At 44.5% G+C, this 25,269-nt stretch overlaps 1 protein-coding gene across 2 annotated transcripts in view; it reads left to right on the top strand.

Moving 5' to 3' along the window:
* The first annotated feature begins 1,712 nt into the window (after positions 1–1,712).
* Positions 1,713–25,269, top strand: part of mcamb (melanoma cell adhesion molecule b) — a 52,829-nt gene continuing 29,272 nt past the window's right edge. Inside the window, exon 1 of one of the 2 annotated variants that reach the window (XM_083636961.1) lies at positions 1,713–1,847. In XM_083636961.1, the coding sequence (XP_083493087.1) occupies positions 1,784–1,847 (64 nt within the window). In that variant the 5' untranslated portion in view covers positions 1,713–1,783. The remainder of the gene's footprint in view (positions 1,848–25,269) is intronic. The other variant, XM_083636960.1, reaches the window with a different exon arrangement.

Raw genomic sequence — 25,269 nt, forward strand, 5'->3', positions numbered from 1 at the left:
TTTCTAATACTAGATGGAGACTGCACAGAGTAGCCAAGTCTATATCTATATTAATCACAACATGCAACATTTTACACATAAATGTTGAAACATAAGCTGTGCAAGCAAATTGTGTGTAGATTAACCCACAGCATATGTGAAGAAGGTATCCAGGACAGATAGTCAGTGAGTCAGTCTGTCTGTCTGTCTGTCTGTCTGTCTGTCTGTCTGTCTGGGTAGACAAAGCCTGCTGGAGCTCCCTCCTATAGCTGGGGCACTTTGGACAGGAGGCACTGAACAGTCTGATGACTGTCTGCACAAAACAACACCTAAAACAGTCTGTGTTGCAGTGGAGGGTGAAGTTGGCAGCTACCTCTGTAGCTGAATCAGTTATAGAGCTGGGGGCGGTGTTTTTGGTCCAGGATGGATTCCAGTTGGGTCCTCATCCTCCTCTCTGCTGCTGCCTCCAGGCATGACCAGACTCAGCTCTGTTCATCCTGCCTGCCCCCCCCCCAGCCTAGATGTTTCTCCTCTGCACAAAGCAGTGCCTGATGAGATTTTTTTTGATCAACGTGATCAATTATTAGGGGTATGGAGGTCACCAAACACACACAGCTTCGAGGGAACATTGGTCTTGAATGCTATGCTGGGCTCCATGAGGCAAAGTGCCACACCTTTCCTCATCATGGCAGTTAGGCATGAGCTCTGAATAGGAGCCCAGAGTCTTGGAGGTATAAAATTAACTTATCAGACCCCCCATACCTCCACCCCTCCCTGCTGAGAGTTCCTCCTAGTAAACAGCACACTGCAAAAAATATCCATCTTAAAGGAACACTCCGCCCATTTTCAACCAGCTTTGTATCATTAGAACATCAGTAGTATATCAGAAAACTGTAAACGGTTTTGAAGTCTGCCATTTAATTTGACAGTTGAGTGTTAAAGTGTGGACCAGTGACATCACTGGTCCACACTAACTCAAATTAATAACTATTAACTCAAATCAACTCTCAATAACTGTCAAACTATTCATCATTCATCTAGTTTGACAGTTATTGAGAGTTGATTTGAGTTAATGAGTTATTAATTTGAGTTAGTGTGGACCAGTGATGTCACTGGTCCACACTTTAACACTCAATAACTGATATAAATCAATGGCAGACTTCAAAACCGTTTACAGTTTTCTGATATACTACTGATGTTCTAATGATACAAAGCTGGTTGAAAATGGGCGGAGTGTTCCTTTAAGTCACTCATTACTGTAATACAGTATTGAGGGCATATTTCTTTTCTAAACAAAAACAAAAATCTAAGAGAGGGCGAAATATTCAATTGTGTAAGAAAGCAAATAATGTTCTTGAACAAAACTTATGTCAATTTCTTTATCTTATATCAGATTAGCCCAGCTGTCTACTGTAGCCTAATATCCTTCCAGACACAAAACTGCACAGTGAACAAGCAGAAGAAGAATATGAAGAATCTCATCTGCAGAACTTGTTTTGAGAAAGTGCACTATACACTGTATAAAGTCAATGGTAGCTTTTTCAAGAATGAACATGAGCCCAAAAAGGATCTTTGCACATGGTCATTTTTTGCAGTGCAGCAGGCAACTCCTATCTGCCCCCTCCTGCATCATTTGCCACCTCTCGGCGCGCTCTCGCTCTCTCTCTCTCTCTCTCTTTTTCTCTCTCTCTTTTTCACTCTCTCTCTCTCTTTCGCAGTTTGCCAGGAGGACCAGCCGCCTGTCAGACTCCCTCCTCTCTCACGCCCGGGACAGACTGCAGCAGTAGCCTACTGAGCGACGACCATGGCTGTACGGGACGCTGCCTCTCTGCTCGTCGGACTCTTGGTCCTCTTCCACACCTGGGGAGGTGAGTGGTCGCTGGCTCGCTGCATGGGGAGATCCTGCACAGCACTAATTAGGCTACCGTAATTAAGAGCGAAACGTGTGTGGGACCTTCCAGCAGTGTCCAAACTTTTTCATGTTAATGACCCACCGAGCACCTACGCACACGATTTTGTCCCCTAGAAACTCCATTTCAGAGAGTGTTTGTTGTTATGACTTGATATAAAACTGTCTGCGCTGTGGCAGTTCTCAACCATTTTCATACCAAGGGACACTTAATTTAGTCCACATTATGGCCACCCCAAAGTGATGCGATTTTGTCCCTCGGTCCCAAATCTGAGAATATAATTATTACCAGATATGATTGTGTCTCCATGGCTATGTATTGTTAATGTAGCCTATTGTAGGGATCAGTGAAAATGATTAAAATGGTCAGTCTCATACATTCTATAATTGTTCTTGTAAATGGAATAATGAGGTTTAACGATTCGTCAATTTGCTCGGGACCCCCCTCGAGGACCCCTGGTGGTCCCTGGTGGTCCCCACTTTGACAACCACTATGTTGCTTACAGAGAAACTTGGCGTTGTTGCTGCTTCGGGCTGCAATGTGCGCGTCCTGATGCAAACAGCAAACGTGATTATGAAACCACTTGTCTGTTGAATCATTTGAATGGATGGATGCCTAAAATATAGCTAACTGAAGCAATGCTGTGTGCAGCAGGGTGTTGGTGGTGTAGGGTGTGTAGGCTATCTGAATATAACTGTTGCTGTGTGCAGGGTGTGTGGGCTATATAATGAATAACTGTTGCTGTGTGGAAATTGAGGAATGCAAGCTCTGTATGCTATTCAAAAAGCTATTCAAAAAGAATGAAACTGTGAAAGCTATGACAGACTATTTTTAAGCACTTCCCTCTTGTAAATGAACAGGATTGAATAGGGCTGGGCAATATATCGATATTAGGCTATATCGATTGTATCTCATCTTAGATTTTTGATATCGTAATAATATCGTGATATGGCATAACCTCAGTGTTAGTCTTTTCCTGGTTTTAAAGACTGCATCAGAGTAAAGTGATGTTATATTGTGAACTTACCAGACTATAGCTGTTCTTTACCCATTCGGTCATTATATCCACAGTACTGATGATTATTTATTTAGTGAAAGCACCAATAGTGTTGCAATATTGATATCAAGGTATTTGCTCCAAAATATTGTGATATTTGATTTTGTCCATATCGCCCAGCCAATACAACTGAACATTTTAGCCCACTTCATATACAGAGATACAGTAGGCCTATTATATATCCCGTATCGCCATTCGTCTAAAAATACTGAGATATGATTCTTGGTCCCCCAGCCCTAAAAATAGCTACAAATTGAAATGACTGTAATGAGATGCATACCTACTTATTGGCTCATATCCAAAGTCTAATAAATTAGTTATAGTTGGTCTGTGTAGTTTCCTGTAGCTAGTTGTAGGCCACAACTGGCTGTTGTGAAAAAGGTCCAGTTGAAGTCAGGGACCCGCAGCCTGTTTTCTGTCAACTCTTGTCTGTTGATAAAGTGGCACAGACACACGCCACGCACACACACACACACACACACACACACACACACACACACACACACACACACACACACACACACACACACACACACACACACACGCACACACAGATGCCAACATACCCACTGTGAGATCTGGCTCTCAGCCTAGCTATATACAGTGTGATATTTGCGTGGCGTCTCAGGCGCTGCTCTGGACGGACCGGCACAGATCGAGTGTCAAGCCAAAGCAAGGAAAGGAAAGGAAAGGAAGAAAAATGTCTACCTGCGGAGATAATGACGCTATTACTCGACGTTAGACCCGCCCCCCACTGCTATTTTATCAGGTGTTAATCAGACTGCGTCTTAAAATGGGCGAACTCGGTGTATCTGACACTCGGGAGAAGTTGGGAGGCAGCCAGGGGATGCAGATGTATATGTATTTTTAGGCGAGTGTGTGAGAGTGGAGATGTTTATGTCGTGTTGTGAAGGTGAGGAGGGCGTGCTGCTAATCTCTGCTAGCCACACCACAGCAACTTTTGTCATTTCAAAGGAGTTTTCTTGCGTTGTTTTTCTTGTTTGTTCAAACAAGAAGTTTCAGCGGGTGCTGTTTTCCTCCCAGTCCTTCCTCTCTGTGAGTCTGACTTCCCTCTCCATACCATACCTCTCCATATCCCTGTTGACGGTTCCCCATATGAACCTTTTCCTACAGTACCTCCTCCCTGTATTGTGCTGATCTCCTGTTTTACTTCCGCCTGGCCCCTTGTACATGATCCCTCTTCCTCCTGGTCCAACTCTGCCTGCCACATATTTCCACTTCCTGGAGTGCTCCTTCTCCTGGACCGCTCCTTCTCCTGGACCGCTCCTTCTCCTGGACCGCTCCTTCTCCTGGACCGCTCCTTCTCCGGCTTTCTTCTCTACCTGCCGGAGTCGTGCCAGAGCTCTTCCGCAACTAAAACATCTCGCTGTTCACATCCACCGACCGCCTCTCTCTTATCTCTCAATAAGCCTCGCTCGAGTCTCTTGTGTTTGGCAGGGTGAAGATATTTCTGCCTATTTCATCACACATCTCATTCACACATTTGGCATCTAATCTATTCCGAGGAGCTGTTTCCACAGAATTCAAACATGACAATCCATATATTTGATAAGTCCGTCAAAGGTATCAGAGGCTACATTGATCTTTCTCATGTGGTCAAAAGGACAACAGGTTTTAGGCAGACTTGACTAGTTTGCTGCTCGTCTCTTGGTAACAGCAGTTTTGCTGATAGATGTTCTCCACAGGGGAGATGGGCTGTTACCTAAAGAATTTGAGGTTGCTGGATGTGGAAAGAGCCTTGTGTTACTTTGGACACTTGCACATGCATGTGTATGTGGACCATTGATGAGGGCCTATCTGTGTGTGAGAACTGTCTCCAAACCCCGAGGACATCAGGGGGGAGATGGACATGTGGGAGCGTATAGCCGTGACCCTCGATAAGGATACTATTCTCTTCCTGTGACATCAGCCCATCGAGGGAGGTCAAAGGGCGCGGGGACATTAGACCTCTGTCATTAAAAGGTCGTCGGTTTGTGCTGCTGAGGGGCGGCGCCATCGTTCCATCAGCTCAGCACAACTGCTGCTCTTCAGAAGAAGTGAGCTGCTCGCGGACAATACATGTCCTTGTTGTGTCCCGACCACAGCATTGAAAATAGAGGCCGGCCAATCTGGCAGAGGATCAGCAGAGCCGAGCGGGTTTGAAAACGGAAGTGCCTAAATTCAGAGCTCTCGTCCGGCATGTACAGTTAGTACCCGCAGTGAGGAACGCTACTGTTTCACTTCCAAGCATCTGACTGACCGGCTACTCGAGGTTACTTATGTTCATGTTGCAGATTGATCGGCCTACTGGAGGTTACTCATGTTCATGATACAGATTGGACATCATTGAATTGGAAAGATTGCTCAATTGCTCAACTTCGCATGTCATAGACATTGTGACATCATCAGTGACATCACAGTTGCTCGAGTGACCATCACTGATGATGACATCATCGAGTGCCTCGCCCGCAGCTCGGCTGCTGCGTGGCCTCGCCTGCGCTATTGGCATGTGCAGCGCACAGTTGCCCGATTTCGCATCACTGATGACATCACTCACTGACGACATCACAATTGCCCGTCACTGATCACCTCATGGAGTGCTCGAGTGACATCACTCAGCGCACAATTGCTCAACTTTGCATGTCATAGACATTGTGACATCATCAGTTACATCGTTACTGACCAAAATCATCACAAATCTCACAAAGTGGGACAAAAATTGCAGAGAAACAAACAGACAAACAGAACCCACTCCAGCCCCTCTGTCAATCTGCGGAGAGCTGTAGACTAGCACATGCTTCCTCCGATACATCTGCAGTCGCCAGCCGCTTCTTTTCACCTGACAACGAGGAGTTTCACCGCCAGGACGTAGCGCGTGGGAGGATCACACTGTTCCCCCCAGTTCCGCTCCCCCCGAACACAAATTACATACGGTATTCATGAATGCTTCTGTGAGTAGCCAGCAGCTAGAGATATACAGCACGTCCAAAACCTTTCAGAGCTACATGGTAGCATGTTTGTAGGAAATGTCCCTGTCACATGAGAGAACTTTTAGCAGCAGTGTGTTTTGTGTACTTTCAGTTCCTTGTCTGGGTAAAGTTTGTGTGGGCCACATGGTGTCTTATCTGTATCCTGAAATAAAGCTCTGCACTGTTTATGTGTTCCCATGCAACAGACTCCCCAGGACACCACTGTTTTTGATCTGCTCTGTGAAGGCGCAGCATCAATCTTGTCTACGTTTGTGTTGGTTAATTCACTGGTGTTAAGATTTGTGAGACATTGTCCAGATCCCCGGTGAAATCTGAAAAGGAAGCAGAACAAAGGCTAAAGAGTATCTGTCTTTTGACGTTATAGCAAGATTCAGTGCAGGGGATTTTTTTAATAGCAAGACAAAGCACAGTGCTATTAACAAATACTGACCTGGAAATAGCAGCAAAACCGATGCTATAGGACAGATGTTCCGAGTGCGTGAGTCTACCTGCCTGCTAGTAAAAGATTTAGAGGTAGTTTGGTGAAGAGTCACTGGGTCTACCCATAGATCAGCTGTGAGAGCCAGGTGATCCACGGAGGGGGAGTTTCCCTGGCTGATTTACTGAGGAGGAGTTGTTAGGGTCTGAATGCGTAGAATATATAAATGTGATTATGTGAAGATCAAGCATCACTGCTTAACTATTGTAGGTAGACTGTCCCAGATTAGAGAACTGCAGTCTCTCCCTCTGTGTCTCTCTCTCACACACACATTTGAAATATTTATTTATGTCCACATACACACAAGTATGCAAAGGGCATAAACAGTAAAAGTGCAGTCAAATGCTGGGAGTCAGTCAGTTACATGAGTGCCCAGACGGCAACCACAATAATGCATACACATAAGAAACACACAGGATGATAACATGGCAGGTTGATATATACAGTTATACTGTAATGCAAGGTAGCGGTCAGTATCCATTCATGGGTACAAAAAGCAGCGCCTCCTCCATATTGAGCGGCTGCCAATAATAGTAGATATTGAACAATATCTCGCTAACTGCTTGGCCCTTCTCTTTGGGAGACCAGCCATCTGAAGACCTCTCACAACCAGCTTACATATGTAAGTATGTAGTATGTATGTATGTACGTGACCCAGGCTGCCAAATATGAAAACTAAAAGTTTACACCTGTAGCCCAGCTGTGAAATGGTCTGTTCTAGCTGTTGTTGGTATTTCATCATCTTGGTTAGAAAGGCCTCCTCTAGGCACGCACGCACGCACGCACGCACGCACACACACACACACACACACACACACACACACACACACACACACACACACACACACACACACACACACACACACACACACAAATTGATGTATTGTCATAGACCAGCAGAACATCCTCCTCACACACATTTATTCCGGTCTCTTTGACCTGTTAAAGACTTTGTCAAACTAGATTATAGTCTATAGCTCCAGGATTGACAGTATTGATGGATACATTACAGACAGGGGCGGAGCGACCCTATCAGCCCAGAGGGGGCGAAGCTCTTAGGGGGGCCCCATCAAAAAAAAAAAAAAAAAATTTTTTTTGAAGGCCAGGCCAGGCCAGGCCGCAGGGCCGGTTCCAGAACAAGATGACTAGGGGTGCATCCTAGATAGGAAGGGGTGCAGATGCCCGGCCGAAGGCCGGGCCCACTCGGGTGGCCGGCCAAAGGCCGGCCGGCCGAAAAATTTGACATGTTATTTTACTAAAAATAATGCATTTGACCATCATTTCAAGTAGAATGATACCACCCAAGCAAGAATATTTCAAGTGTTTCAAGTGCTTTACTGAAATATTTGGACCATATAATGATAATACAATTATCTCAACCTTAAAAGGTTACATATAGGTGCCAAAAAGCCATAAAATCACATCAAAGAACAACGAAAAACAACAACTATAATTCAAGTTTAAACAGTAAGTGTGCAGCTGTAGCATTTATACATTTTTTTACTTTTCAACTGAGCATGCAGACAAATAAGGGTGCAATGCATGCTTTTGCACCCCCGTAGAACCGGGCCTGCCAGGCCGCGAAGAAAAATGTGCCTTTTTTGCATGTTTGAATCGGTTTTAGCCATATTTAGTGGAATATCTCATTTTAAACACACCAATGTTATTGTCTATTGATTGAATTCCTCTCAGACTCACACCACTGACTTTATTAAATAAAGTCATTTTAAGTCACAACTGTAAAATAGCTGATAGCCCCTATATCCGAAAACACAATTTGTCACTCACTGAGCCAAGTAATATTATGTCCAAGAAAGACTACAGTGAAGCCACTTTACAGACAAGCTTGTTCTGAAGAAGAAAAATAAAAACACAGGTTGCCAGCCAGGTGGCCTGGCCTGCAAAAAAAAAAAAAAATTTTTTTTTTTTTTTTTTTTTTTTTTGATGGGCCCCCCTGACGAGTGGGCCCGTGGCGGCCGCACCCTCTGCCCCGGCGTACGCTCCGCTACTGATTACAGATAAATGCTAAATGAGCAATTGAACAGTTTGGTCTCATGGGTCAGAAGGACATCTCTCTCTGCCCCATGGGACATTTTGGTGAAGGAACGCCCTAGTTCTAAACAGAGACAATGTGATGTGTGAAGGGAAGTTAGAGTTATGTTGGGGGGGTCGACTGAATTCACTGAGATGTAATTGCAGAAATCTGGGCTCAGCCGTGAGAACTGCTACAGGGATGAGTCATTTTTTTGTTAGAAAAATAAATAAATATATAAATTATGTACTTTTGATTTAGTTGTTTTGATCTTTTACAAACAAAAGAATGATTGGTTCTCATTTTGTACCATTTTGATGTGAAGAAGGCGAGAAAGAGGTGCTGTCGAGAAAGAATTTCCTGCTTTTGAAGAACTTTGGCGAGTTTCTTGAAGAGGGTGAATCTTCCATCCAGAGATGCATCTATTTTTCACTGCCTTTGAACGAAGAGGAGTTTTTGCTCGAGATGCATTTCATCACTTTCTTCATTGCTTTTGAACTGATTTTTGGCCGTGCTCTTTTCTGGTTCATTAGACTTAGATTAGGTGGAGAAAATATTTTGTAATTTATTGCTTTACTGCTAGAACAAACTTAAATAAATCCTACTTTCCTACATCAAAGTCATTTTGTAAGTATAATTTCTCATCTCCCATGTGAGCGGACTAGCTCCTCAGAAGGGTCACTGTGCCTCTTCTCGGAGATATAAAAACAGACATTTTCTGTGTTGCTAAACCAGGCCCATAGATGAAGGTTTGAATCGGATGACTTAAAGCAACATTCCCAGATCAGTAAAAGTATACTTACAGTACTGCTTAAATACTAATCCAGCAACCACCACCAATTGCCACACTTACTGTATCTTTATAGGGATCAGGAAGGGTGCACTTAGGCTTCAGTATAGCAAACAGTTAGCTGCCGGATGAGCACGTCCCACCACCAGCCTATAGATTATAATCTCATACTGTTAACCACAGGTAGGCTAAAGTACCCTAGACTCTAAGGTATTTTAAGGCTTAGGTCGCTTCAACCTTCAACGCTGAAGAAGGCCTGTTGGCTGAAACGTCCGTTGTAAGGTCTTGATAAAAACCCTGGAAGGACATTCATCGCATGCTGGCGTTCTTTGTTTTTTTATTTTAAGGCTTAGGGCCATATCTTTTGCCCAAGTGCAAGGGCAAGTATTATCTTTGCTAGTTTCTAGCAGTCAGAATCTATTTTTTCCCCTTCCAATTACCACTGCACTGGGTAATTAAAAGAAAAAATATATAGATTCTGAGTGCTAGAAATGAGCAAAGATAACACTTGCCCTTGCACTTGGGCGCAAGATATGGCCCTTAGAGTGCAGCTGTGCAGTCCTACAGGTAACACGTAACAGTTGTACAGCATGATATCAGATCAGAGCAAGTGAAAACACACATCCAGAAAACGGCTTAGACGTTAATGGCTTTCTGAGGGTTCCACCATGAAAGCCAAAATGTGTTTTCAAGTATTTTAATGGAAACAATGTCTTGATCCGGCTGCTCGCTGCTGGACCAGAGAATGGATTGATGCTGCGCACTTGAGAGCATGATTTTTTTAGAAGCACAAGCTTTCCTCTTAACTGTTTGATCTTCCTATTGATGTGAATAACATCCATTATCGCCATTACCTGGGTCAATACAGCAGACAGCAGTGGAGGGAGGGAGGGGGGTGGGAGGGGGGGGGGTCGGTCAGTCAGCTGTTATTGGTGCAGAAAGCTCCCAGGAAGGACCCTGTGCTGTGTTGTCATCAGGCCCGTGTTGTGTACATGTATGTGTTCAGCTCACTATCTAACTCAAAGTGGCTGCTCCTGCTGGTATAATGTAGCTCAAGCAATCAAACACAAATATGCAATCAGGGCTTGCTGAATGATATCTTTAACATCAATAGGGTTTCTGTGCCAAAGCCAGTGGTCCTACCATTGTTTATTGTTCAGAGGGAAGGAAGGAAGTTTATATTCCGCCTTGTTCACTTCACTTATCAGATAGGGGAAAAAATGCCACCCTTTTGTCAGCATCCCCCCCCCCCCCCCCCTAGTGGAAAAAGACACATTTTAAGTCATAAACTAGGTGGTTTCCAACTGCTAAACATTGCAGTGTGGTGATTTTTGCAATTGCCACAAACTGCTTCCAGAAAACCAAGACTCTCTCAACATTGTTCACCGTCCATAGGCTTTATCAAGGAAATGAAGAATGAAAAAGCAGTGCAAACCTAACCCAACTCTAAGCCTACAATATCTGCCTTGTCTGCAGATGTGCAACGAGGCATTTCATCTGGGAGTCATATGAGATGGCCTCAAAGCGCGTCGGACAGCTTGGGCGTACTCTGATCTATTGCTCTATATGTGGCTGTAGGGCAAATCATATCAAGAGGTTCAGAGAGATCACCTTCAGCTGCTGTAGCCTCTACCTACCTACTGTAGCCGCTCCGCTGACTGGTACCACTTACCCTGCTCTCACTGGCCTTTGAAGTTCCTCACACAGGCAGACAGCTGCACACACCTGGTGCCCCCTCACAGTGCACATAACACACACTCAGGCTGGGCACGGCTCAGATTACTGAAGTTTTCATTAGCACATAGGCACATACGCACGCACAGGGGCACACGCACGCACGCACGCACGCACGCGCGCACGCACACACACACACACACACACACACACACACACACACACACAGACAGACCTTGTGCCCCCTCAGGTCTCAGTCGTAGCCCCTGCTGCCAGCCATATTCTCTAGCTCAGCTTAATGATCCTTTGTCATCATCATGTTTTATTTTGCTCAAAGTTTCACTGCTGTGACGCCGATACACTGTATCTGTTTCACGTTCTAAATGACTGTTTCACTGCTGTGACGCCGATACACTGTATCTGTTTCACGTTCTAAATGACTGTTTCACTGCTGTGACGCCGATACACTGTATCTGTTTCACGTTCTAAATGACTGTTTCACTGCTGTGACGCTGATACACTGTATCTATTTCACGTTCTAAATGACTGTTTCACTGCTGTGACGCTGATATCTATTTCACGTTCTAAATGACTGTTTCACTGCTGTGACGCTGATACACTGTATCTATTTCACGTTCTAAATGACTGTTTCACTGCTGTGACGCCGATACACTGTATCTGTTTCACGTTCTAAATGACTGTTTCACTGCTGTGACGCCGATACACTGTATCTGTTTCACGTTCTAAATGACTGTTTCACTGCTGTGACGCCGATACACTGTATCTGTTTCACGTTCTAAATGACTGTTTCACTGCTGTGACGCCGATACACTGTATCTATTTCACATTCTAAATGACTGTTTCACTGCTGTGACGCTGATACACTGTATCTATTTCACATTCTAAATGACTGTTTCACTGCTGTGACGCCGATACACTGTATCTATTTCACATTCTAAATGACTGTTTCACTGCTGTGACGCCGATACACTGTATCTATTTCACATTCTAAATGACTGTTTCACTGCTGTGACGCCGATACACTATCTATTTCACATTCTAAATGACTGTTTCACTGCTGTGACGCCGATACACTATCTATTTCACATTCTAAATGACTGTTTCACTGCTGTGACGCCGATACACTGTATCTATTTCACATTCTAAATGACTGTTTCACTGCTGTGACGCCGATACACTGTATCTATTTCACATTCTAAATGACTGTTTCACTGCTGTGACGCCGATACACTGTATCTATTTCACATTCTAAATGACTGTTTCACTGCTGTGACGCTGATACACTGTATCTATTTCACATTCTAAATGACTGTTTCACTGCTGTGACGCCGATACACTGTATCTATTTCACATTCTAAATGACTGTTTCACTGCTGTGACGCCGATACACTGTATCTATTTCACATTCTAAATGACTGTTTCACTGCTGTGACGCCGATACACTGTATCTGTTTCACATTCTAAATGACTGTTTCACTGCTGTGACGCCGATACACTGTATCTGTTTCACGTTCTAAATGACTGTTTCACTGCTGTGACGCTGATACACTGTATCTGTTTCACGTTCTAAATGACTGTTTCACTGCTGTGACGCCGATACACTGTATCTATTTCACGTTCTAAATGACTGTTTCACTGCTGTGACGCCGATACACTATCTGTTTCACGTTCTAAATGACTGTTTCACTGCTGTGACGCTGATACACTGTATCTATTTCACGTTCTAAATGACTGTTTCACTGCTGTGACGCCGATACACTGTATCTGTTTCACGTTCTAAATGACTGTTTCACTGCTGTGACGCCGATACACTGTATCTATTTCACGTTCTAAATGACTGTTTCACTGCTGTGACGCCGATACACTGTATCTGTTTCACGTTCTAAATGACTGTTTCACTGCTGTGACGCCGATACACTATCTGTTTCACGTTCTAAATGACTGTTTCACTGCTGCGACGCCGATACACTATCTATTTCACGTTCTAAATGACCGTTTCACTGCTGTGACGCTGATACACTGTATCTATTTCACGTTCTAAATGACCGTTTCACTGCTGTGACGCCGATACACTATCTATTTCACGTTCTAAATTACCGTTTCACTGCTGTGACGCTGATACACTATCTATTTCACGTTCTAAATGACTGTTTCACTGCTGTGACGCTGATACACTGTATCTATTTCACGTTCTAAATGACTGTTTCACTGCTGTGACGCTGATACATTGTATCTATTTCACGTTCTAAATGACTGTTTCACTGCTGTGACGCTGATACACTATCTATTTCACGTTCTAAATGACTGTTTCACTGCTGTGACGCCAATACACTGTATCTATTTCACGTTCTAAATGACTGTTTCACTGCTGTGACGCCGATACACTGTATCTGTTTCACGTTCTAAATGACTGTTTCACTGCTGTGACGCCGATACACTGTATCTGTTTCACGTTCTAAATGACTGTTTCACTGCTGTGACGCCGATACACTATCTATTTCATGTTCTAAATGACTGTTTCACTGCTGTGACGCCGATACACTGTATCTATTTCATGTTCTAAATGACTGTTTCACTGCTGCGACGCCGATACACTGTATCTATTTCACGTTCTAAATGACTGTTTCACTGCTGTGACGCCGATACACTGTATCTATTTCACTTTCTACTAACACATGGTTTGCATGCAGGCAATTCAAAAGCATTCATCTACTGCGCTAATTGTTTGAGAGAATACTGTTATATGGCATTATGATGCTGCTGCTGATAGCACGGTGCTAGCTCGTGCCTCGCTTTCAGTTGTGCTATATTCATATAACGTGCTGCTGAGTCGCCCATAGGCACGCAACAGCTCAAAGTGATCTTCAAGAGATAAGCTGTAGGAAAATACATTTGTTTGTAACGGCTGTTCTTTTAAGAAACGTGTGTGTGTGTGTGTGTGTGTGTGTGTGTGTGTGTGTGTGTGTGTGTGTGCGCGCATGTGTGCATTTTGTAAAAATGGTTGCTTGTGGCGGTAAATAAGACACGTGTTGTCCGCCCCTGTTTCCTGTTCCTGTTTTAAAGGTGTGAATTGAGGTTGAACTCAAATACACCTTCAGTCTGTCCTCTCTACATAACGTACAGAGCAAGTGTGGCAGTAGCCTACTATAACTTGTGAAGTACCTGTAGCTGCTAACAAGAAATAAAAGAAGAAGTGCCGTTTTGAGTTCTACTGATGTAGTGGTTTCAAGTCGTTATATTAGTGAAACAACCTTCAGATTGATAATCCAGTAGTATAAACTCTTATGCATATTGGCACAGAGGCCTAGAATCGGATCGCACCAAGAAAGAGAAATTGTTGTCAAGGATCGGGCCACAACCTGAATACAATCACATGAGGAATCTTTCTACGTCTGAGTGCTTAGTTGAGTTCTAAACATTGTACATGCTGCTGTAGGAAAGTAGGACACAGGCCTGTTCTCTGTCTGACAGTTTGCACCCAGGCTCAGTTGGTTAGACAGGTACTGGGGGCATTTGGAAGTCATTTAGAAGTCGTTTAGTGGAGAATTGAGTTTTACTAAGCTGGCAAGTGGAAAGCAGCTGGTATGCAGCGCTCGAACCCCCGACTGAGCGCTGAACCCCCTCCTACCTGCTCCACCGGTTTAACATGAAGGGACGCTACACTATGGCCTCTCTCTAACGCACTGCAGATATGCAAGTCCATAAATACTGAGGAATGGATTGGACAGCAAGCACCTATCATCACCAAAACTCTTGAGAACTTTTCTGTCTCTTTCAGTTCTGTCCATTATCAAACCAAACTGTCTATTTGCCGTATCGTCACTGGTTTGAATATACGGTTTGAATATATGAAGGGGAGTATTTGCTCTTTCTTTTTCTGCTCATCTTTCCCTGGACTTCTGGGGTAGCTTGTTGAGTGCAGTGAGGTTATTGTTACTAAATGGAATGGCTTGCGTCATCACGGTTACAACAACAAACCAAACCAACTATACGATGCTGTATCTGCTCAGCAACAATAAACTCATGACATTTATTGAGATAAATGAAGAGATGTCTAACCAGCCCCAAAAACATCAACATCATTGGTCCGTGAGGAGATTCTTCTCTGATTATGTAAGAGTTGGTGAAGAAGAGGTGCAGGGGGAACCAGTCTGCTAGGCTGAGGCCGAGTGTATTTACGTTTATAATATTCAGTATTGAAATTTCTAAGCTCAAGCGAACCCTCACCCACGACAGTGTTAAGCTGCAGAGACATATTCATGCAGCATTGCTTTTGTCCTCTCCACACAATTACATTTGGATTGTTGGTGTTTTCCTGGCACACTTTGATGCACACAAGTAATAAATGTGGTTTGTGTTTGCCCACAGAGGATCGTATCACTTTTTATAGGCCTTTAAAAGCAGGGGGACCAGCTGCCTGCCAGGATAGGCATAGAGACGCACAGACTTGCAGAGAGGTAGTCAGGAGTTTGGACCATGGAGAAAGGATGGACAATATTCTATTCTATTCTATTCTATTCTATTCTATTCTATTCTGTTCTGTTCTATTCTATTCTATTCTGTTCTGTTCTATTCTGTTCCCAGGTAGCGTTCATGTTGCTGGTGTTATTGGGTCAACCCACAGGCGGCCAGGCAGCTTTGCAAACAAACAATTAGCATGCCGGCAGTTTGTTACAGCAGCAGTTTGTTCGTTGACGACTCTGCTGGACGTCTCAGACCTAACAAGAAACTGCCCACCTCGGTTTCCACTCTCAATCCATTAGTGTTCAGCAGAGCAGAATGTAAGAATGTAATGAGAAGGCTGAACACACTGTTATGGTAAGTAAGTCAAATAGCTTTGCAGTCTACCTCAACGATATTGTCGCCTCCGATTATCGCCGGTTTATGTTAGTTCGGGATCTGTAGAGTGTCCGTGGGTCGTCAGCCTGCTCTGTTTTAGTTCAAGTTTTATTGTCGACTCCAAGGGGGAATTCGTATTTCTCGCAACTGAGATACGCAGATACACGCAGCCTAAAGCCAACCTGACGATGTGGGTTACCATGGCAGCTAATAACCATGACAGCCAAATTCATTATGTCATTTAGTAGAGTAGACACTTTTGTCCAAAGTACATTTTCTCAGCAGTTGTCTAAACAACAGGTAAGCGTTCAACAGGAATAAGTAACTGTAGAATCAGAGTTTCTTTCTTCTTTTTAAGGGTAGAAAGGGAAAAAGATTGTTACATAGTTACAAAATAATTGTTTTCTAGAGTGGTACTGTATATTGGGAAGAATTTAAAAACATTAACATTAACATTTCTGTCCCAAACAGAAATGCCTAATATCTACTATAGTTATTTATTTGCCAACAACCAAGATAACAAGGTATTTATTGGTGACAGACCATTATTGGAGACACACTTTTATTTGATCTGTACATAAAGGATGTATCAAGTGAATTTTTAAGTCATAGGATGTATTAGTTATTAATATTTTATTGCAGGGTGAATGTTTTGCTTGCATGAGCAGTTTGGTAGGTAACAGTACAGACATTTGTCAATGCAGTGCTGCAGTGCAACCATTTTTGAGATCAGGCGTTTATTGGAAATGGTCCAATTTGCTTTCTCCCCTGTTCTGGGTCATAGGTTGCTTATTGGCTACAGACCAGCCAGTTGTCCAATCCTGTCAGTCACACTGACTCCGGTGTCAAGATGATTGGTTGGTACACAGTCTTTTGGCTTTAAGAAATGGTGAACATTCTTAACCCTTCCAAGGGTGTGGAGGTTTAATGAGATGGTGTAATCAACACCATCCACACTGTCACAAGGGATATACGTGTGATATGTGGGGCACATGTATTACATACATCCTGTAGCATATTTCCAGAACTCATTAACTTTGTGTCATTGTCAAACACACACACTTTGCTTAATTTATTGTAAAATTATTATACAACTAATTTGTCCCAGTATATCACTGACTTTCTTGCATTCCTATTGCAAATATTTGTTCTGCATTCCTAAGCTGTTTGTGAAATGTTTTTATTTTGAGAAACGGTCACAGTGTATTCATCAGTTATCCAATTAGCCAATATGACCTCCTGTTACATAAAAGGCCTATCATCTTTTTCCCCAATATTTTATTTTAAACGTTTTAACGATACACAAACAGGACAGACGAACAGGCCCAGACACAGGAAAGAAAAGAAAGAAAAAAAAATACATATATCATCGACACCCAACACCAGTTGGTGCCTTCAAGAGACACTGTGCACGGGTTCCCACGCAAGGGTCCCACGAGAAACCAGCCAGGCGAGTCACCCCGCCGCCGCCCCCCCCCAACCTCATCGAGGTAGGCCAGAAACGGGTCCCAGCGACACAGCCGAAAACCCTCCAAGTGAGTTGGTCCCCGGAACCTAAGGCTACGTTCACACAGCCATCCTTAGTGCTTGAATCTGACTTGGTGCTCACATCTGATTTTTTGTGTGGCTGTTCACACAGACTTTTTAAAAGTGGCCCATATCAGACTCCAGTGTGAACAGGTCGCGGACCTGAAGTGACCCGCATGTGCAGAAGAACAACAATAAAGTCACACGCAGCACACTGCTGTTCTACATAAACCCGGAAGAAGACAGCAGTAAACATGGAGGTAGCTGACGATGTTGTTTCATCTGTTGTTTACGGTTCAATTTACAAGTTATTGTGCAGTGGAAGCCAGCGAATACTGGTGCAGATGATAGCGAGGAGGAGGAGAAAGAGAGCCTTTAGAAAACATTTGAATGGTGGCTTTCTGTGGAGCAATAGCTGCTACTTCTTGCTAATACTTATAAGGTCTAAAACCTCACTGTCCCTCCACTGAGCTCCCTCGCAGCTGTCCTCCATGTTTGTAATCACAATCTGCCCGCTTGGTCCTCCCTCCTCCCGCCAGCGCAGAATAGTGATGAATGTCGCTCTGGAATGACGTAAAAATCGCATTGAAGCATTAAGTCAGATATGGGCCAGATGTCTGTTCACACTGGAGTCACATTCCAAAACATCAGATTCGAATCTGATGTTTTTCCACATTTGAAAGTAGCCCAGGTCGTCTTTAAAAAAGTCACTTTCAATGTGACTTGTACTGTTCACACAGTCATGAAAAAGACTGACCTGAGTCACTTAGGGGGGAAAAGATTAGATTCAAGCACTAAGGATGGCTGTGTGAACGTAGCCTAAGTCTCTCCATCCGCACAAATAAAAGGCCTATCTTGACCTACAGCTCAGGAAACCATTACCACAGAGATAAGAAATATACCAAAGACAGTTGCCAGATGCTCTGTTTGTTCGGCGCACAATATTTACATCCCACTTTTAATAACTTTATCATTGGACAGTCTCTGCATGTGGTGACGCATTTCACTTGTCAGGATCTGTGGTTACCATTCCATCATGAATAACATGATACCAGAAGAAAAGCATTCAACACTCACACATCAGCCTGCAAACAGCTGCTCTAAGCTCTATCAGGCAATGTACACCAGATGTGTTACGGCTGCGTTGTGGATCCGGTAAAACTGCCGGATCGACTCTCACCCATGTTAATTGATGGGCGATACATGCGGTACGGAAAAATTACACACCTGTTCTATTTTTGTGGGATCCCACATACGTCTGACAGATGACATGAGTGTGGGTCTGTTCACAGCCGTACTGGAGGCGGTGTATATTAGCCCTAACGCTCTGAAAGCAAACATCTTGCTACAATGTCTCCACAATTGTCCTCTCCTCTCCTCCAGATCAGTTTTCTCAGACGGGCCTTGATGTGAGCCAGCTCTGGCTGCCTCAGACTATTTTAGGATTAAAATGTGGTGTGATCATGTGCACCATAACAAATTTAATCCAGTTATTAAATATGGCTCTTGGCATGATGTCTGTGGTCTGGCTGGCTCTGTATGAATGTGGTGGTCTGATGTATCAGTGCTCCTCTCCACAGAGTTGTTAATGAAGAGGGTCTGAGTGACAGCACAAACACAAATACGTACACAGGCGGATATAGCTACTGTTGCTAATGTTGTGTGGTCCAAAACCTTAGCTCTTGGTTTTCAGGTGGCAAGTGGTTAACAACCCCTTAGTAAGAGCTACAATAAATCCAGAACCAATAAGATTATTTTGGCTTTTTCTGCCTTTATTTGGGAGACACAGTACAGAGAGACAGATAAGATTGGTAAAAAATAGATTGGCTGACGTGCGAAAAAGGTCCCAGGCCACCAGGAGGTCTGTTTTGATCCATTATCAGATGAATATCTCTAGAATCTTGTCAACGAAGGACATTTTGGACATCCAAAGAGCTGCAGGACATCCAGGCAGCAAATCGGTGATATTGGCAACAGCGTAAACAAGAATCTATCACAGACATAAATGCAACAGGATACCAGGCAGGGTCTAAGTCAGAAGCTGAACCAAAGCCAGTATCTGAAGAAGAAGTCATCTCTAACACTGATAAGATGGCAGGAAGACAAGGCTATTGAAGAAGGGCTTAAGAAATTATCAATACCTAATGTATGAGAATGGACATTTCCGCATGTTGGCTCCTGAGCGAGATGTCTTCCGTCGATTACCCCGGGCATTAACCCTTCTGTCACCATTTGAGCATGACGTCCAGGGAAAGAGTTCAGACGCAAAATCTGATTTCACACATGCAACGCTGTTGCGTATGTGAAATTCTTCGCAAAGTGGCCGGTGAAAACCTTGTTGTCTGGCTGATTTCATCCTGCATGATGTACAGTGAAGAGTGTTCATGAGAACAGTTCACAGCATTGAGGAGGAGAACAGGTCATGTGCTTCAGATTTGTGAGGTGAAAGCGAATGTCAATATGAAACCAGAGCAATCTTCCTCAGCCCTCCGTGATGTTTTTTCACTTTGTTGGTCAAGCTACTGTGTCTTCTATGTGAGGGGACATCTCTGCAGATGGTTTCATATCATAATAGAACATGTTGCAGAAGGCCTAGAAAATATGATCACGCTGGTTTGAATAAAGATCATTGATGGCATGTGGCTGCAGAGGAACGTGGAATGATCTCATCCATCCATAGAAGTCAACTCAATCATTGGCACTTTGATTTCTGGTGGAGAAGTCCAGTGCTGAGGGGTCTCTTCCAGCCTGGACCTGTGATTTATGTGCTCCTCGACCCCTTAACGCTGCTCTGAGGTCAAGCACACACAGAGCGCTCTCTGTCCCCCCTGGTAAGTGTTGCCGATGTGAGAAAAACACTTACCGTACTTCTCGCCCAGTGGAGGCCCCACCTTGCCACACTGCTCTCTCTGTGTATTTACTTTTATGATGGAGATGTGATAGACAGTGTGATGAAGATGAGTCTCTCCAGTGCTGCTCTTTTACCAGGTGCCGTGTGGTAATTGCTGTAGAGGGCCAGCTCCTGTCCCTCTGGCAAGTGAAAGTGCTATATATCAATAATATAATATCATGTTGTGGACAGTGACTGATGTTTCCCAAGATCAAGTCCTGTCAATGGGGCTGGAGGTTGCAACTATGGCACGATGATGGACGTTGGATTGAGTGTTAGAGTAGAGCTGAAAAATAATTTGAAATTGTTTTAGTGCTCTGGGTAATCTTTTGGTCCATGAATCTACTGTACGCTATTTGGGAAAACCTTTCATCATAATTATGCAAACTCGGTAAATCCTCCACACTGACATCTATTTGTTTTTTTAACGAAATCACATTTCTTGAAACAATTTCCTAAAAAAAGTTCTAAAAAGACTAGAATAACTTAATATATGAAGTGCTGATTTGAATCAAAGTAAGTAATCATTGTAATATCCTGTCAAATAATGTCAAGTTTGATGTCAATATCGTTCAGCCCTACTCTGTGCGGCAGGGTGGGGTTGGGGGTTAAGGGGGTTGTTTGGGGAAAAGGATTGAGCTGCAGTGTCAACAGGCTGTGAAGCTTCAGTTACTTCAGATCCTGTTTGAGCCCTGGATCTGAAGTGCCCCTGTGGGAATGCATCTGACTGGCATGAGTGGAGACCAGAGGAGATGGCTTGGCCTTTTCTGCCATGCCTCAACGGCCTGCTTAATAATAGATGTTGTTTTCCTGAAAGCACGCTCAGCGCTGATCTAAAGCACATTAGCACCCTTTTAGCCTAATGCTACCTATCAGCGCTCACTGTCTCGCTGACTCCACACAGGAGACTGAGGTGGAACCTATCAGGGCTCGCTGTCTCGCTGACTCCACACAGGAGACTGAGGTGGATCCTGTGGCTTCACGCAGTTTACTTACAGTGGATTACTGGACTGCTCACTTTTATGGTTTGCAATCTTTAGTGTTTGTCATGGGGGGTAACTAAGGCTTGCATTTATAGGGCGCTTTATCCTCCATCAATTTATGTTTTCTGTTATCAATCGATGCATCAATTTACGTTTTAGAAATTTTGCATCACGGGTTTGTGTCCCATCTGTTTTTATTCCAAGAGTACCGAGAGGCTTTTTCCACCAGACATTCAAAACCAGACATTCAAGAAGTGAGCTGTTCTGATTTGATTCGGTTCAATTCAATCCATTTGAATCTGCATTCCTCGTGTAGAAACAGCTGATGCAGTAAAAAGAGATCCTTGTGGCTGTTTCATCATGCTGTAGAAATACTCAGGAGCTCAGAAAACAACATGTGAGGTAATTTCAAACCACATGTCGTTTTTTAAAATTTGGGCTTCATGAACAGTCAAAGCTTTGTGAGAAGCTGAGCTGCTGAGAGTGTGATCAAAATCATATTTGGACCTCTGGACAGCTTGACAACCAACATCTTCACCCATGACTCATCCTCCACTGATCTGCAGTCACACACACACACACACACACACACACACACACACACGTGCACAGACGCACACACATACACACACACACACACACACACACACACACGCGCGCGCGCGCAGACATACACGCACACACACACACACACACACACACACACACACTCACTCACTCACTCACTCACTCACTCACTCACTCACTCTCTCACACACACACACGCCTGGGACAATGTTTGGGCTGTCGGTGAGCATCTGTGGCCCTAGTTTTTGCGGTGTATCCTGCACTGTTGGCTTTAGTCGCCCTTGTCAGCGCGTCGGGCCTTGAGAGCAGTGAGAGAAATCACTCTGATTGGCTGGTCAGCTGGTTAAGAGAAGCAGTACACGAGAAGAGAGCGCACGCACAAAACATTCTTCTGATTTTTCAACTTCATCTAATCTGATTATTCTAATACACGGTTATTCTCACAGCGACATGGCCTTCGGGAAAGCCCCTTGATTGGGCCTGTTGCTGTATGACACCACCCATTTACAGTAGTGTGGTTTCTCTTATCGTTCCCCTCCGCCTCTTCCTTTCTCCTGTCAGGGGCTGACAACGCCAGCAGTGCCATTTGCAACTTTTGATCTATATTAGGAAACCGTTTGAGGCAGAGTGGTATGAAAAGACTTCCATGTTTCATGTATCTGGTTTGTATATCCAGGCCTAGGTCTCACTCAGGTGCTAGTTGACTGTGGGCTGTAGTCTTTGCGGTGTCTTCAAGTGCATCTTCTTGGCCCCGACACAGGAGACGTGAGGCGATGCAGCAGTCAGCCTCAGTTGTTAGTTCTTTGAAGTTGGGCTACAGCCTTAGACCCTGTTTGTTTTGTAATGTGTGCTGGAACATTGTATCTCCTCCAGTCATCCAGCCTGCTTTGCCCATACTTTATGTGTAAACAGGACTTCTTCAGTGCTCTGGTTATCATTTTATTACCGAGCGCTATATGAAAGAGTGTCTATTTGCATCGGGCCTGAGGGCAGACTGAAATCAAATATTTGCACGGTGAATTTTCACCCTAGTCTACTGGTCATATGTGTGTACATTTGCATGATATAGAGGCAACAGGGATTTTTTTTCTCCTATTTTCTCCCCAATTGTACTTGGCCAATACCCCCTCTGCCGATCTGGGGAGCACATGCTTCCTCCGATACATGTGCAGTTGCCAGCCGCTTCTTTTCAACTGACGGCGAGGAGTTTCACCGTGTAGTATGTAGCGTTTTTTGGGAGGATCACGCTATTCCCACCCAGTTCCCCTGCCCCCAAAGCAGGTGCCCCGACCGACCAGGACTCATACCCCACCAGCTTCCCACCCGCAGACACGGACAATTGTGTCTGTAGGAACGTCTGACTAAACCACAAGTACCACTGCTGGGAATTGAACCCGGGTCTCTGTGATGGTAGGCGAGTGCTTTTACCTCTACCCACTACCCAGACGCCCTTTTAATCTTTTATTTTTTTTAGATTTGGTAAAACACTAGATTGCCATTATTGCATAAACACGATTTCAGACGGCAGCCCGTCTTTATTGTCACACGAACACACTACAACACATGCATGCGGCCACTACATACACTCATGCTGACGGTGGCCGGTGAAATATGTCCTCTGCATTTGACCCATCCAGGCTTGTCCTTTCCTCCAGGGGGCAGGCCAGGAGCAGTGGTCGCTATTTCTTTCCAGCGCCCGGGGACCTTCATTGGACCATCATTGGACCAACTTCAGATGTTGTCGTCACTGGTCGGATGACGATCTTCTGCATGTTTTTAGTGGGGGGTTATGTACGGAGGAACCCCCTGGGGGGTACGGGGAGAACATGCAAACTCCACACAGAAAGGCCGTTTCGACGAGATAGCCCACCTGGGCAGTAGGCACTGAAGATATGGGGGGTCACAACTCCAGCGCCCACAGCGTCCCAGGTGGGAATCGAACCCAGGACCTTCGAGCTGTGAGGCGACAGCTCTTACCACTGCACCACCGCACCCATATTGATGTGTAACACAAGTGCTGTCAGATCTCTCTTTACAAAGGTGATATCTTTATTTGATATTTGGCCCAAAGCATGTACAGATACTTCAGACGCACGCACGGCATGCACACACGCACGCACGCACGCGCGCACACGCACACACACACACACACACACACACACACACACACACACACAAATTGATATATTCTCACAGACCAGCAGAACATCCTTTTGTAATTCATTCATGCCACATTCAGCGTACACCAAAAAAGGAGAGAGCTACTGCCAAATACCTTATCCTGTGAGTCTATGCAAATTGCTTCCTGTGTGTGTGTGTGTGTGTGTGTGTGTGTGTGTGTGTATGTGTATGTGTGCGTACGTGTGTGTGTGTGTGTGCATGCATGCGTGTTTGTCTGAACTGTGCTTGCTAGCTTCCAGAGCGTTCTATCTTTAGCCTGACGATGCCAGCAGCAAGCAACGCACATCTCATACTTGTGAAGCCATGTCATGGGACCCATCTCTCTCTCCCCCCCTCTCTCTCTCTCCCCCCTCTCTCTCTCTCCCCCCCCCCCCCCTCTTTATCATCACCATCAATGCTGCAGAAAAATACCCTCCCTGTTGGCCTTTCCCATACTTGTGCTTGTGTTCTGTCCCCTCTGCCTGCTTACACAGTGGCTGGTTCCGAGAACCTTTTTTGGGGGTCTGGGACGTGGGAAAGGGGATGGAGGGGACATCTGTACCACCATGGGACCAGGCATGAGGGGAGAGGCCCACTGAGATGCACTCAGAACACTGACACACACACACACACACATACACACACACACACACACACAGGCATGCACACGCACAGGCACGGCACACACATAAGCACAGAATTGAAGGATGGCAACCATTTTTGTGTGTCATTTAATTATGTTGTTTTAATATTGGAGGATCCGTGGAGTTGGACATGGGAAGCTGACCACATCCCACATAAAGTCAGGAAGTCATGTACAACACATATTTTATGATGTGGGGGGGATGGGGGGGGGTTGTGTATCAAATAGCTGGGTTTGGAAACTTTGAGTAAATGGGAGTGAGTCTTGTTGCCAACTATTTATATCAAAGGCTGGGGAACAGAGTGCACTCTCTCTTTGGTGTGCGTCTCATCTGCTGAAGGAGGAGCAAAGAACTGACCACTTATCAAAGGAGGATTAGGAAAGGTCAGTGAACCTGTGGTGGTCTTACTCTTCACAGCTGTGATCTGAGACGGGCGGCTCCAACCTCGTTTTGATGCTCGTCCAACACTCTTTTAGATCTCATCCAGATCCACTCCCTTGACAATTTGGAACATACATGTACATGCCAAGGCATATGCACGCAGATATTTGAACATACATCATGGCATATGCACGCAGATGATATTTGAACCATGCGGTTGCGTTATGAAGTCTGTGTCATCCCTGCTCCCAGGAGAAAACCTGCAGTTTGGTTTAACCCAGGGGTGGGCAACTATTTTTCATGGGGGGCCACATGAGAAACCCAGACTGTTGCCGAGGGCCGAACAA

This window comes from Poromitra crassiceps (assembly GCF_964638095.1).
Source record: "Poromitra crassiceps genome assembly, chromosome: 5".
NCBI classification, from domain to species: Eukaryota; Metazoa; Chordata; class Actinopteri; order Beryciformes; family Melamphaidae; genus Poromitra; species Poromitra crassiceps.